This window comes from Lucilia cuprina, chromosome 4 (genome assembly GCF_022045245.1).
Source record: "Lucilia cuprina isolate Lc7/37 chromosome 4, ASM2204524v1, whole genome shotgun sequence".
Lineage (NCBI taxonomy): Eukaryota > Metazoa > Arthropoda > Insecta > Diptera > Calliphoridae > Lucilia > Lucilia cuprina.
The window spans coordinates 52,256,718-52,270,260 of record NC_060952.1 but is presented as its reverse complement, the minus strand read 5'-3'; the positions used below and the strand labels follow the sequence as shown (position 1 = coordinate 52,270,260).

Below are 13,543 nucleotides of genomic sequence, written 5' to 3'. Positions count from 1 at the left end.
AGTACTACACGAGCGCAGTTTAATTTATCTTAGCATTATACAAGATTCTTCATAATCTAGTAACTAACTAACTAAATAACAAATTTTTACTTCACTTTACTTGTTTGTTTTCATTATTGAGAAATTGTACATATATATGTAATAGTATCATTGAACTACACATATGCATTTAAAAATTTCCTTTATTATTTTATACACTTTTTAATGTGACAACGCTTTTTTGAATATGTACAAATAAAATAAACTTCATCTCGTTACTTGTCAATAAAATAAAATTGAAACAACCTTCTATATTTTTTAAATCATGTGTATACTTATATAGATAACCATGATAAAAATATGAAGGTAGTAGCATACAAACTTTTTGAAGTTTGCTGGTATTTTTTGAAATTTGTATAGTTTCTAAGAAATTTTGTGTTGTGATTGTGGAATTTATGTTAATAATTTTCAAAATAATTTAGGTCCAGTGATAACTGTTGTGGAGCTGTCCTGATTAAAAAAAGGTATTGTTTTAGTTTGTTATTTAAATTGTACAATGTAGATTATCATTTGTAAGGGTTTTGAAGCAATGTCCTTAGGATTAGTATAAGAAGGTTTATGTACCATAAAAAGGACAACATCCAATTCCCTTCAAAGAGACTGAGGATCCAATGACAGAGAAACAAGAACACTAAAAGAAAACAAGAATGATATAAAATATATAAAGGAATGATGAATTGAAACTGGCACATTTTCATTGTGTTTTAACCCAGAAGATTTACCAAGTCAATTCCGTTATTGAAGAAACGTGAGATAATCTCCAATCGAATGATAAAAGCAGTAGACTACAGGGGTTAAATCCCGCAATTTCTTCATGTTTGTTATGGAATCTATTCCCCAGCCATTTCAACATAATATTCTGTGTCCTAGTATAGTGGCAAATTATATGCTCGATGACTCTAATTCATACCGGTTAGCAAGCCTATCAGAATCCTTGGAATGCGTTTACCCAGTCCTATAAGTGTCTATGTAGCCTTCACATCAAGTTCTATCTCTAAGGCCTTTTATATTTTAGTTTAGTTTAAATTGAATTTTATTTTTGATTTTGATTAAAAAATATACCAACAAAAAATGGGATTTTCAAAGTAAATGTGGTAGCTCGATTTATTAAATTACCATCAATGGCGACAAAAAGAGAGAATAACACTACCTTGATATTTTTACCATGTAGATAACGAGACCAGAGGGATTCTGTATAATCAATTTTCCCGGTTAATACCAATGAGTACCAATTTTGGTCAGTTGTTTAATAAATATTTTGAATTATACCCTACACCACTTTAGTAGGGAGGGTATATTAGGTTTGTGCTGATGTTTGTAACGCACAATACTCCTATACCCACCTTAAAGTATACCAATCGGCTTAGAATCATTTTCAGAGTCGACTTAGCTATCTACGTCCGTCCATGTAAACCTTGTAATCAAACTACATGTCACAATTTTGAAGATAATTCAATGAAATTTGGTACATGATATTCTATTGTCCCAGGGATGAAGTCTATTGAAAATGGTTAACATCGGTCCATTAATTCACCTGTCCCCCATACAACTGTACCCCCGATTTGGGCTTTTAAACCTTGTAATCAAACTACAGGTCGCAATTTTGGAGGTAATTCAATGAAATTTGACACATTACCTTCTATTATAAGTAGACGAAGCGTATTGAAAATAGTTAACATCGGTCCATTATTTCACCTATTCATAATTATGTTTAGCCTTGATGGGCCTCATAAACTAGGGACTCATTTGACCTTAGCCCCTGTAAAAAGCCCCCACCAAAATTTTAATTAAATATCCACAGTTTTATTAAGCAATAAATGGCTTAAGTATATCTGAAGCAAGGTACAATTTAACTTAAATGCTTTATTATGAAAACTAAACTACATTAAATTCGTATACAGGTGTAGGGTATTATATTGTGGGCCTCGTCCGACTATAACTTCTTACTTGTTAATAAATGGGAATGTAAATATTTATATAAAAACTAAATAATTCAAGGACATTAATAACCTTATTCTATAATTTTTCGTTCGTTTATTAATATTTTGTATTCTATAATAATAACATTTTTAAAATTGCTTTGTGAATTTGATAAGCAACTGAAATTTACCAGATGCACATTTTTTTAAATTTGAAACAATTGAAAAAATAATTTGTTCGAAATTAAAAAAAATTTGATGAGGTAATATATTTTCAACTTTATTTCATACTGTAACAAAAATTGTTAGTCAAAATTATTACCCAGAAAACTTTTAGAACTTGTTCTAAAAACTACTAGATTCTTAAACAACAGCGTTGGAATTAGTAGTGTCGGCATCAGAGATTGACAATGAGTATATTATGAAACAAGTAATTCAACTATTTACTCATAATTTTTGAATAAAATGTACGTCCACACAAGTTTCATTTTTAGTATCTTCGTGTACGTATTAGCAATGAAATATAATTACGTACAGTGTCTCTCATAAGTATTCGAATTTAGGTATACTATGAAAAGAAACCAAATATATTAAATTTTTTGCGTGAAAAATAAATAAATTTGTTATATTATCTAGACAGTCCTTAGGTTTCATATCACACTTTTTAAAATTTCAAAAATTTACATTTACTTTAATTAATTAAGCATTTTTAAAGGAAGCCCATAAAATTACCTCACAAAAGTATTCGAAATTTTCCTGTATTTCACGTTTCATCATATTATATAAAATATAAAATTAGAATCATATGTTTTTTTATACCCATCAAAAAGATGGGGGTCTATTGATTTTGTCATTCCGTGTGTAACACATCGAAATATTGCTCTAAGACCCCATAAAGTATATATATTCTGGGACCTCGTAAGATTCTAAGACGATCTAGCCATGTCCGTCCGTCTGTCTGTTGTTGGCACGATAGCGTCCACAAAATAAGAGATATTGAGATGAAATTTTCCCAAAATATATTTTATTGATCAGAAATGTTTGGTACTGAAAATCGGCAAAATCGGTCAACGATTTCACATAGCCCCCATACAAATGTACCCCCCGGAATACTGTATAAATAGCTTCAAATATTCACAAATTCGTTTTTTTATGAAGCAAATACCACAAAATTTCGCATAGGTCAGTTTTTTGACGTCTGCAAAATAATTCTGCATTATGGTGGACATAGGACCATAATTGGCCCTACCCCCCATATAAGGTCCCCCTTAGAAAATGACTAAAAAGCTTATTACTAGCTTAAAAATGGGAATATAGCGATGAAATTCGACACACATAAGTTTCATGCAAGTCAATATCTCTCAACCAAATTTTATGTATATCGGTCCATAATTGACCCTACCCCCCATATAACGTCCCCTTCAGAAAATGACTTTAACGCTTATTACTCGCTTTAAAATACAAGTATAGCGATGAAATTCGACACACATAAGTTTTATGCAAGCCATAATCTCAAAACCAAATTATATGTATATCGGTCCATAATTGACCCTACCCCCCATATAACGTCCCCTTCAGAAAATGACTTTAACACTCATTACTGGCTTAAACAAACGAATATAGCGATGAAATTTGATATAAGGAAGTATCTTACCCGCCAAAAATCTTTATGAAATTGTATGTGGATCGGTCCATAATTGACCCTACCCCTCATATAAAGACCCTCCATAAAATTACTATAACGCTCATTACTTGCTTAAAAATACGAATAAAGCGATGAAATTTAACAGAAGTAAGTTTATACTAGCCAAAATCTCTTTACCAAATTTCCCAGAAATAAGTTTTATCCTAGGCAATATCTCTCTACCAAATTTTATGTGGATCGGTCCATAGTTGACCCTACCCCCCATAAGAAGTCCCCCCATAAATTTTTTTAATGCTCATTACTGGCTTAAAAATCGGACTATAGCAATAAAATTATACAGAAGTAAGATTTATACAAGTCAAAATTTACCAAATTTTATGTGGATCGGTTCACAATTGACCCTTTCCCCCATATAAGGCCCCTTCAGAAAACGACTTTAATGTTAATTATGGGCGTAAAAATACTAATATAGCGAAGAAATTTGACATAAGTATGTATCTTAGGAACCAAAACCTTTCCATCAAATTTTATGTGGATCGGTCTATAATTGACCCTACCCCCCCATATAAGGTCCCCTCCATAAAACTACTTTAACGCTCATTACTGCCTTAAAAATACGAGTATAGCGATGAAATTTCACAGAAGTTTTTCACAAGCCAAAATCTCTTTACCAAATTTTATGTGGAACAGGTGGATTCAGCCATTGACCATAACCCAACATAAGGTCCCTATCAGAAAATACTTTAAGACCCTTAACTAAGTTTCTTTCGACTTAATTAAGTTTCTTGCCAGTCAAAAACTCTTAACCTAATTTTATGTGGATAGAGCCTTAATTGACCTATAATGTCCCCATATAATGTCCCCATAAAAAAAAACGAGTAAAGCGATGAAATTCGATATAAAGCTGACCTGTAGGAACTAAGATCGTTCTACAAAATTTTACGGAGATCGGTCTATAATTGACGCTACCCTCACATAAGGCCCCTTCAGGAAATGACTTTAAAGCTCAATACTGGCTCAGTAGATTTATGAAATTCAACATAAACTAGTTTCGTGTAAGCTAATATCTCTATCTCTTTTATAGGAACCGAAATCACTCTATCAATTTTTATGAGGATCAGTCCCCCATATAAATTCCGCCCCAGAAATGACGCGAAAAATACGAATACCGCAATGCAACTCGACATAAAACAATTTTGATTTAAAATCTCACTACCATATTTTATGACTTTAATGCTCCTTATTGACTTCAAAATACAAGTAGATCGATGAAATTTTAAACAAATAAGGAACTGAAATCTTCCTACAGACTTTAATGAGAATTGGTCCATATATATATAAATACCCCTACTCGCTATAAAAATTAGCACTGTCAATAGTAAAAACCCCCATTAATGGACCTCTTTCAAATATTACCCTGATGTTCTCATTAATATCGATATATAATAATAATAATATTCAAAATATCAAAGTTCATTTATATACAGTGATTTTAAGTTTGTATGGCCCGGATTAACTGAGGACCCATAGATGGGGACTTTTTGGTACTTTTTCGTTCTTCAAAAGGTACAAAAGGCTTTAAACACATCATGGTGAAGGTAATATAAGATTTGGCACAGCCGAATATAGAACTCTTACTTGTTTGAAATAAAATTAAGAATTTTTTTAAAAGACAAACATCAAAAAATATTTTAATTTATTTTGACATTGAGCTCATACAATTACAAAAACAAAATACATGTTGTTTTTGTATTGTTGTAGTGATGCATATACCTGTTTAGTGTACCCTGACACAGACGAGCTCTGAGAGAATGAAACAAACTTGTGAGAACTAAAGTCACTCACTAAACTTCAAATTATCTTCGCAAAATTGCGAAGATATTAGCACTTATTAGTTTTTCTTATCACTTAAACTTAATGTTTATTATTTTTTGGAACACTTTTCATTAATTTAAAACCCCGAAAATAATTTATATTTTGCAAACGAAAAAAAATATATTTTTTATTCTTTGACATTTCATTTTAATTAAAACTGAAAACAGAAAAGTTGTACATTTTCGTATTGAATATTAAAAAAGTATTTTACATACTTTTTTTCATTTTGCATTAGTGCAGAAAAAATTACGAAAAGACGTGTTTATAATATGCTTTAAGATAAAATATCTTTTCCAAAAAATAATTAACTAATATTTTCATTCACTAGCATATAAAATTCCATTATTAACAAAAAAAAATAACGTAAAAAAATACATTTTTTATTTGCTACTTTTTGAACAACTGCGTTTATTTGTGTGCTTCTACTAATACATTCTCACCAGTTAGGTCTTTGACAGGGGACTTATGTCCTTGACAATTACTTTCGCCTATATACTACTATATGCATAATACCCTCAATACTCTTTTTTTTCGTTTGGGTATTTTGTTGAAATGTTTGAATAAAAGAAATTCCCAACATATTCTTTGTTTTTATTAATTTGAGATCACACATACCAGCTAGCTATGATTTTGAATAGTGAATAAGTCCATACATGTTTGATACGCGTATTGAATATACAGTTTCTCTCATAAGTATTCGAATTTAGATATTCTGTGGAAAGAAACCAAATTTAATAATATTTTTTGTGTGCAAAATAAATAAATGCATTTGTTATATTATCTAGGCAGTCCTTAGGTTTCATATCACAATTTTTATAACTTAAAAAATCTTCATTTACTTTAATGAATTAAGCTTTTTTAAAGGAAGTCCATAAAATTACCTCACAAAAGTGTTCGAATTTTTCCTGTATTTCACATTTCATCATATTATACGAATCATAAAATTAGAATCAAATGTTTTTTTGTTTAAAATTGTTTAAGGGGTTACTATCAACCGAAGGGATATATTTTTGGCCCATTTGGGCCACAATTTTGGGGCGATTGTACCATCTTTATAAGTAAAATCATTAAAATGTCGGTTTTTAACCACATTTTAATTTATGTTTCCTTTTTTCCAGAGATAAATCCAAAATTTAATGTTGGGATTTATTAGTCTCCTTGAGGTATCTAAAAATAACATATTTTGTTGTAAAGATCTGTTCTTAAATGTTCTATGATGTATTTTTGGGATCGTTCTTCTGTTTCTTCTTCTTATGTTGCCCATTAAAATGACACTGTAAGTCAAAGATTTTGGGTTTATTTTTATCATCGTTAATAATATTTAACCAGATATCAATATTTTAGAGTTAGACCATAATGATTCAGCCTGTAATCCATTGGTTATAAAAAGATGGATTCTACTATATTAAATGGCGTTTCTTCGAGGCATGTTTTAGAGTTGTATACTTCTACAATATACTAAAAACTTAAAATGCATAAAAGCTGATATCTATAAGAATACATACCAGACAACTTTCCCCGAAAATGTTTTACCCTAGTATTATAAAAATGGACTTAAGTTCTAAAAAGTTAAATTAGCTACAGAAGAATGATCAAATAAATATATATTGGAACTTTTAAATACAGTTTCTTGTAACAAAAAATATTAGTTTTAGATACCCCAAGGTATCTATTAAGTCCCAATATCGAATTTTGGTTTTATCTCTGGAAAAAAAGAGAAAAAAATTACAAACATTGCCAAAAATTGACATTTTATTGATATTACATAAAAAGATGGCACTATCCCCCAGAATTGAAGTCCAAATGGGCCAAAAATATATCTTACTTCTGTGTAATTTCATTGTTATAATCATATTTTTTAGCATTAAAGAAAGTTTATGGGAAGACTTTTTATGGGGGGTAGGGTCAATTATGGACCGATCCACATAAAATTTCATAAAGATATTTTGGCCTGTAAGACACTTACTTATATCAAATTTCATCGCTATATTCGTTTGTTTAAGCCAGTAATGTGCTTAGGGGACCTTATATGGGGGTCAATTATGGGCCGATCCACATAAAATTTAATAGAGAAGTTTGGCGTAAGAAACTTACTTATGTCAAATTTCATCGCTATACTTGTATTTTTAAGCCAGTAATAAGCGTTAAAGTAATTTTCTGAAGGGGACCTTATATGGGGGGTAGGGCCAATTATGGACCGATATACATAAAATTTGATTGAGAGATATTGACTTGCATGAAACTTATGTGTGTCCAATTTCATCGCTATATTCCCATTTTTAAGCCAGTAATGAGCGTTAATGTTATTTTCTGAAGGGGACCTTATATGGGGGGTAGGGTCAATTAGATAGAGAGGTTTTGGGCTAGTAAGAGAGGTTTTGGCTAGTAAGAAACTTACTTATGTCAAATTTCATCGCTATACTTTTATTTTTATGCCAGTAATGAGCGTTAAAGTCATTTTCTGAAGGGGACCTTATATGGGGGGTAGAGTCAATTAGATAGAGAGGTTTTGGGCTAGTAAGAGAGGTTTTGGCTAGTAAGAAACTTACTTATGTCAAATTTCATCGCTATACTTTTATTTTTAAGAGAGTAATGAGCGTTAAACTCATTTTCTGAAGGGAAAAATTATTTTATTTAGTTACTAAATTATAAAAATTTTCTTAAAGTTTATTATAATTTCTTTTGATGATAATATATTTCATTTAAATTCTAAAATCATTAATCTATTTTATTTCTTACTTGCAAAAATTTAATATATACTTTTATTCTTAAAAAATAATTCATATTCTTATGCGTTGCGATATACAATATTTTTGTTTCACCCTCCATTAAGAGTCCACCCGTTCATGTTCACATGAATGTCGAAGTTATTTATATAGAATTTGAAGATTCTAGATCTAATAGATTCTCAGATAAACGAATTTTTCTATTTTGTTTATATGTGGGCTCCAAGCCCCTATAGTAGTCCGCCAATGGATGTTAAAGTTATTCATGCAAAATTTAAAGATTCTAACTGTAATAGAGTCCAAGATAAACGAATTTTTGTATTTAATTTATATGGGAGGTACCACGCCCCCTAACGCTAGTCCGCCAAATAAATAATCATATTGACACAGTTATATACCTCAAATATATGAATTTTATATTTTCTCATCGCCCACTTGAAATTTCAAAATAAAAATTAACCTACTACTTCTATGGACTAAGTACGAAGCCTATTGAAAATGGTTAAAATCGGTCCATTATTTCGACTAGCCCCCATACAATCGTATCCCCCAAATAGCGCCTTTGGCTTATAATAAATTTAAATGATCTATTATGTTAACAAAAGTCGACAAAACTTAGTTTTTATAGAACTTTAAAATGACACTACCGATTTTTCTAATGATCGGGCTTCATTTGACCCTATCCCCCATACAAACTCCCCATCAGAAAATGACTTAAAGGTCAAAAAAGCAAGATTTTGGAATAACCTGATTTGTGCCACGAAATTTGTATCTTTAGCTACAAAAGTTTGGCAAACGAAAGTGGGCGAAAACGGGCGCAATACTAAAGATTGTGTATATCTGAATTGGCCTGATTTGTGCCAATAAAGTTGTGTTGTGGCTACCAAAGTGTGGCTAAAGACAACAGCCTTCTCAACGTGCGCAATACGGGGGATAGTTGATATCTGGAATGACCTTTGATTGTGCGCTTTGTGTTTCACGATACATACTCATACTTGTTTGGTTGCAATACATTACGATTACTACTTTTGTCATTCTCTGGTCGCCATTACTTCTGCAACCCGTTCCTTAGAATATTCCCAGCAAAATCTTTGCTTACAATGATTACCATTAAGTACTTCAATAATAACTTACTTTGTAGGTAAAGTTTAAACAAAATCAAAATAAAGAAACAAACAAAAATAAAAGTTGCTTTTTCTGTTTTTTTTTTTCCTTTTTTTGTGAACACGATATCAAATGTCTATTTTTAGACAAACAGAAAATATAATAGTATTTGTGTGTGAAAACTATTATTTGACGCACAATAAAACAACAAAGCAGTGGTGTAGTAAGAGTAGCATTCAACTGGTAGACTCAAGGTATTGAGTTCAACCCCAGTCTGTGTCGACTTTTTATTTTTAGTTTTTCATAAATATTCTATAAATAACTCTACTAAAAAACAACTTATTTCCGACCAAATAATATTGACTTACTTTTGGAACATCTCAAAGAAAAATAAGTACTTTTTCTAGTAGAATTGTAAGCACTTTTCTCGATGAGTTCTGGTGATTTTTCTAGTGAATTTGTAAGCAACTATTTTGCTAGGTTGTTGTGGTTCTTAAATGCTTCCAATTTTTTAATTTATACCAAAGTAAATTAATAAAGTAGCGACATCTCTTGTTGTACAACAACATCTACAACAAACACATGTATTTTGTTTTTTGGAATTAACTATGAATGTGTCAAAATATAATTTAAGAAAATTTCCTTTAACAACAAAGTGAACAAAACATAAATGTAAAATATTACTTTTAAGTTGAAAATATTAAGGATTTAATTATATTATTATATATTATACAATTTATAACACTTTTAAACCACTTTTAATTCACTTTTTCAAATTTTAACAAATAGCAATACACAATTTAAAAATGGCGATATAAACAATGTTAACAATTTTCAAAACAAACTTTGACAACTAATTTCATTTTTCTAGTTAAAAAAAATAGTCAGCTGTTCAAGTGATGCTACTTTATTAATTTACTTTGATTTATACTTTTGTGCCTATTATAATTATTAATTTTTGTTTTAAAATGTTTATTTTTAATATTCTTTTGTTGTATTGATTGTAGAATAGTCAACCATATATGAGCTCGGTTGTTAATAAAGATTTCATTAAATTAAAATTAAAAATAAAATAGATTTCAAGGAACTAGTTCTTAGAAACTAATTTTACATTGCTACTACACTTGTTCAGTGAACGCATACTTGTTCCAAAACAACTTCTTGGAATCAATTGAAAAAATCAAAAAAATAAAATTTTATAAACTTAATTTTATCGAAATAGAAAACGCGTTCAAATGTATATTTTTGCATTCAACTGAACTACAAGATATTAAAGTGATTCCTAATTTATATCCTTACAAAAAATATTTTAAAAGATTAGATTTTTCGGGATTAGTAAATGTTTATTTTGAAAATCCTCGGGATTTACTTCAAAAAATTTCTCTTTTAAGCCATATTTTTCATAAATTTGCAAATTACGGTTTTTATTTTATTTCAGATTTATGCAAAACAGATCAGCTTGTTTTATACACATTTAATAGTTTTATTTTTTTTTTAAGTGGAATGATTCCATGCTCATACTATATATAAATTGATTTATTCATATTGTTTTTAACACATTTGTTCAATTCACAATCGATGTTGTAGCGTTGTATGCATTTTATGTCAGCAGCTGCTACAATAGTCATAACAATGTTGTTGGTATTTTCTATGCAAAAGTTCTATACAACTCTTACGACAATTTTTCATATGTTTTTCGAATGTCGTAAGAAAATTCAGTGTTGTCAATTGTTTATTTCATGATATAAATAAAATATTCAATCGATTTTGGCATAAAAAACGATAAAGTGGTAACACACAAATTACAAACAAACAGCTGTTTACCAAAACAAAAATAAAATTTTATTAAAAACTGTTTATTCATTAGTTTAAAATGTGAAATAACGAAAATAATAGAATTTTAAATAAAAAGAAATTAATTTGGTTTATTTTGCTCGTTTAATTAGTTTAATATTATTTGTTTTTTACTTTTGACATTGTATGTTTTGATTGTTTTTTTATTGTGAACATAATCTTATGACTTGGTACAAAAATCTGTTCACAATCACTGTTACTACACTTTAGTAGATACAATATACAACTTAATTGTGAATTGAACAATTGAAATGTTGGTAATAGAGCTAAAAGTATACACATTCTGTGTCTGTAAGTTGAAAACGCGAGTTAGAAAACACATTCTATTTGAGCTGCAAATTTGGACAAAAAATGAGACCTCCTCCGAAAAAAAATTAGTATCAATACATTACAATATTTTGATGGTGGGTATTTCATTATTGTACAGTCGAATACAAATTTTATTTATCAAGATTTTGTATTTTAAACTTTCTACAAATCTTTGGTACATGATCTTCTGTTGTCTCAGCGACGAAGCATATTGAAAATGGTTAACATCAGTTCATTATTTCACTTGGCCCCCATACAACTGAATCCCTGAATAGGGGTTGTAAACATTGTAATCAAACTATAGGACGCAATTTTTGAGATAATTTAATGAAATTTGGCACATGATCATTTATGATTCCGAAAACGAAGCCTATTGAAAATTGTTAACATCGGTCCATTATTTCACCTTGCCCCCATTTAACTGAACCCGCCAAAAAGGGCTTTTAAGTTCACAATTTTAATTAAATATACTCGTATTTCGACAAAAAAAAACTGCAAAACCAAGATCCATACTAGCCTTTATCAACCTGATAAAAAGCCCCCTTCAAAATTTGACTTTAATATCCACAAATCTATTCAACAATACAAAATTATTCGATTAATCGAGAAAAATTATTGTTTTTCTTCGAACGAATAAAAAATTTCCAATTTAGAATAAAGAATAATTCGATTAATTTTTGTCGAATAATCGAATACTTTTTATCTATAATTTATTATAATATTGAGCAAAGAAATTCACGACTAAATCAAAATATCTGTTATAATTGAAACAAATCTTTTACTACTTTTTGCAATTTATGAAAACTTATATTTTGCAATGTTAAAAGTAAGATGCTTCCTGTTTTGAAAGTGATTCTATGGATTTTTAAATGCTTGCAATAAGTAAAATAGATAGTTCCTAAAAAACCTGTTTATATAGAATTTAGTTGTTATACTGGTATTTTTAAGCGAGTTAAATTAATTTTTTGATGAAATATTTATATGAGATGTAGGATCGCTTATTACCGATCTTCATAAAATTCCTTAAAAATTTGTACATTTTGAATTTCATTGGCATCCGCGCTTTTATAAGCTAGTTATCTGCGTTATTGTAATTTTCTGAAGAGAAACTTATATGGGTGCTAAATTAAATCGTAAAGAAATATTGCCCATTTTCAATGCCAAACAAAAAATATTTGTTCAAAATTTAAACTTTTGAGCTCGTGTTTTCAACAGGCAGGCCGGATCGTTTTAGAATCTAATAAGGACCCAATACTTCGATGTGTTACCATCATCTTATTTGATGGTTGGTATAAAGCATGTTAAGTAGCTGATGAAGTGCACACATATTTCTCTACTTAAGTTAATCATCATATACAAATAATATTATAAATGTCTCAGCTTCCACTCTGAAATCTAATAAGAAATAAAAAATAGGTTGTGACTGACGTATAAGTGCACTAATGTACGCAAACTTCTGCATTTACACAAAATAAAAACAAAAATTGAAAAATTCATGTTAAGAACGTTAACAGAACCAACGTTTTAGTTATAGAATAAGGGTTTAAATACATTCATTTACCAGTCTTTTAGTAAATTAGCGATTTGTTTATGAATAATCTAAAATCAATTTATTTTTAATAGTTAAATTTTATTTTCATTAATTTATATTAAGGCATGACACTCAATGTGAGTGTATTTACCTTGACTCAACGTTTGTTTGCATTTATATGATAATAGATAAACAATTTTGACATACACATACATTTATATAATACATACATATAACAACTTTAGTATTTGCAAATAATTTACATCTATCTAACAATTATGTTCATCAAGGATAATTTGTTTATAAATATAATTATAATTTATTATAAAAATCATAATTAAACATGTTTCATAACTCCAAAGTTGTAAACACCTTTAGTACCAGTTCCATTTCAATAAAAATGTAAACTTTAATAGACATAAATTGTTTTTAACTGTGGTTTAAGTTCAGCAGGTATTGGAGATGTAGTATCTTTAGTTTTATTGGATACCAGTCGTTTAAATCGACCACTGAATTGCTTCTTAAATCCCTTGAATCCATT

At 29.3% G+C, this 13,543-nt stretch overlaps 1 protein-coding gene across 3 annotated transcripts in view; it reads right to left on the bottom strand.

The window, feature by feature from the left end:
* Positions 1 to 13,080: 13,080 nt before the first annotated feature.
* The window catches only part of LOC111683110, a 238,572-nt gene continuing 238,109 nt past the window's right edge, over positions 13,081 to 13,543 (bottom strand). For all 3 annotated transcript variants that reach the window (XM_046948340.1, XM_046948341.1, XM_046948339.1), the window contains one exon: positions 13,081 to 13,543. This exon is cut by the window's right edge and continues 27 nt beyond it. In XM_046948340.1, the coding sequence (XP_046804296.1) occupies positions 13,412 to 13,543 (132 nt within the window). In that variant the 3' untranslated portion in view covers positions 13,081 to 13,411.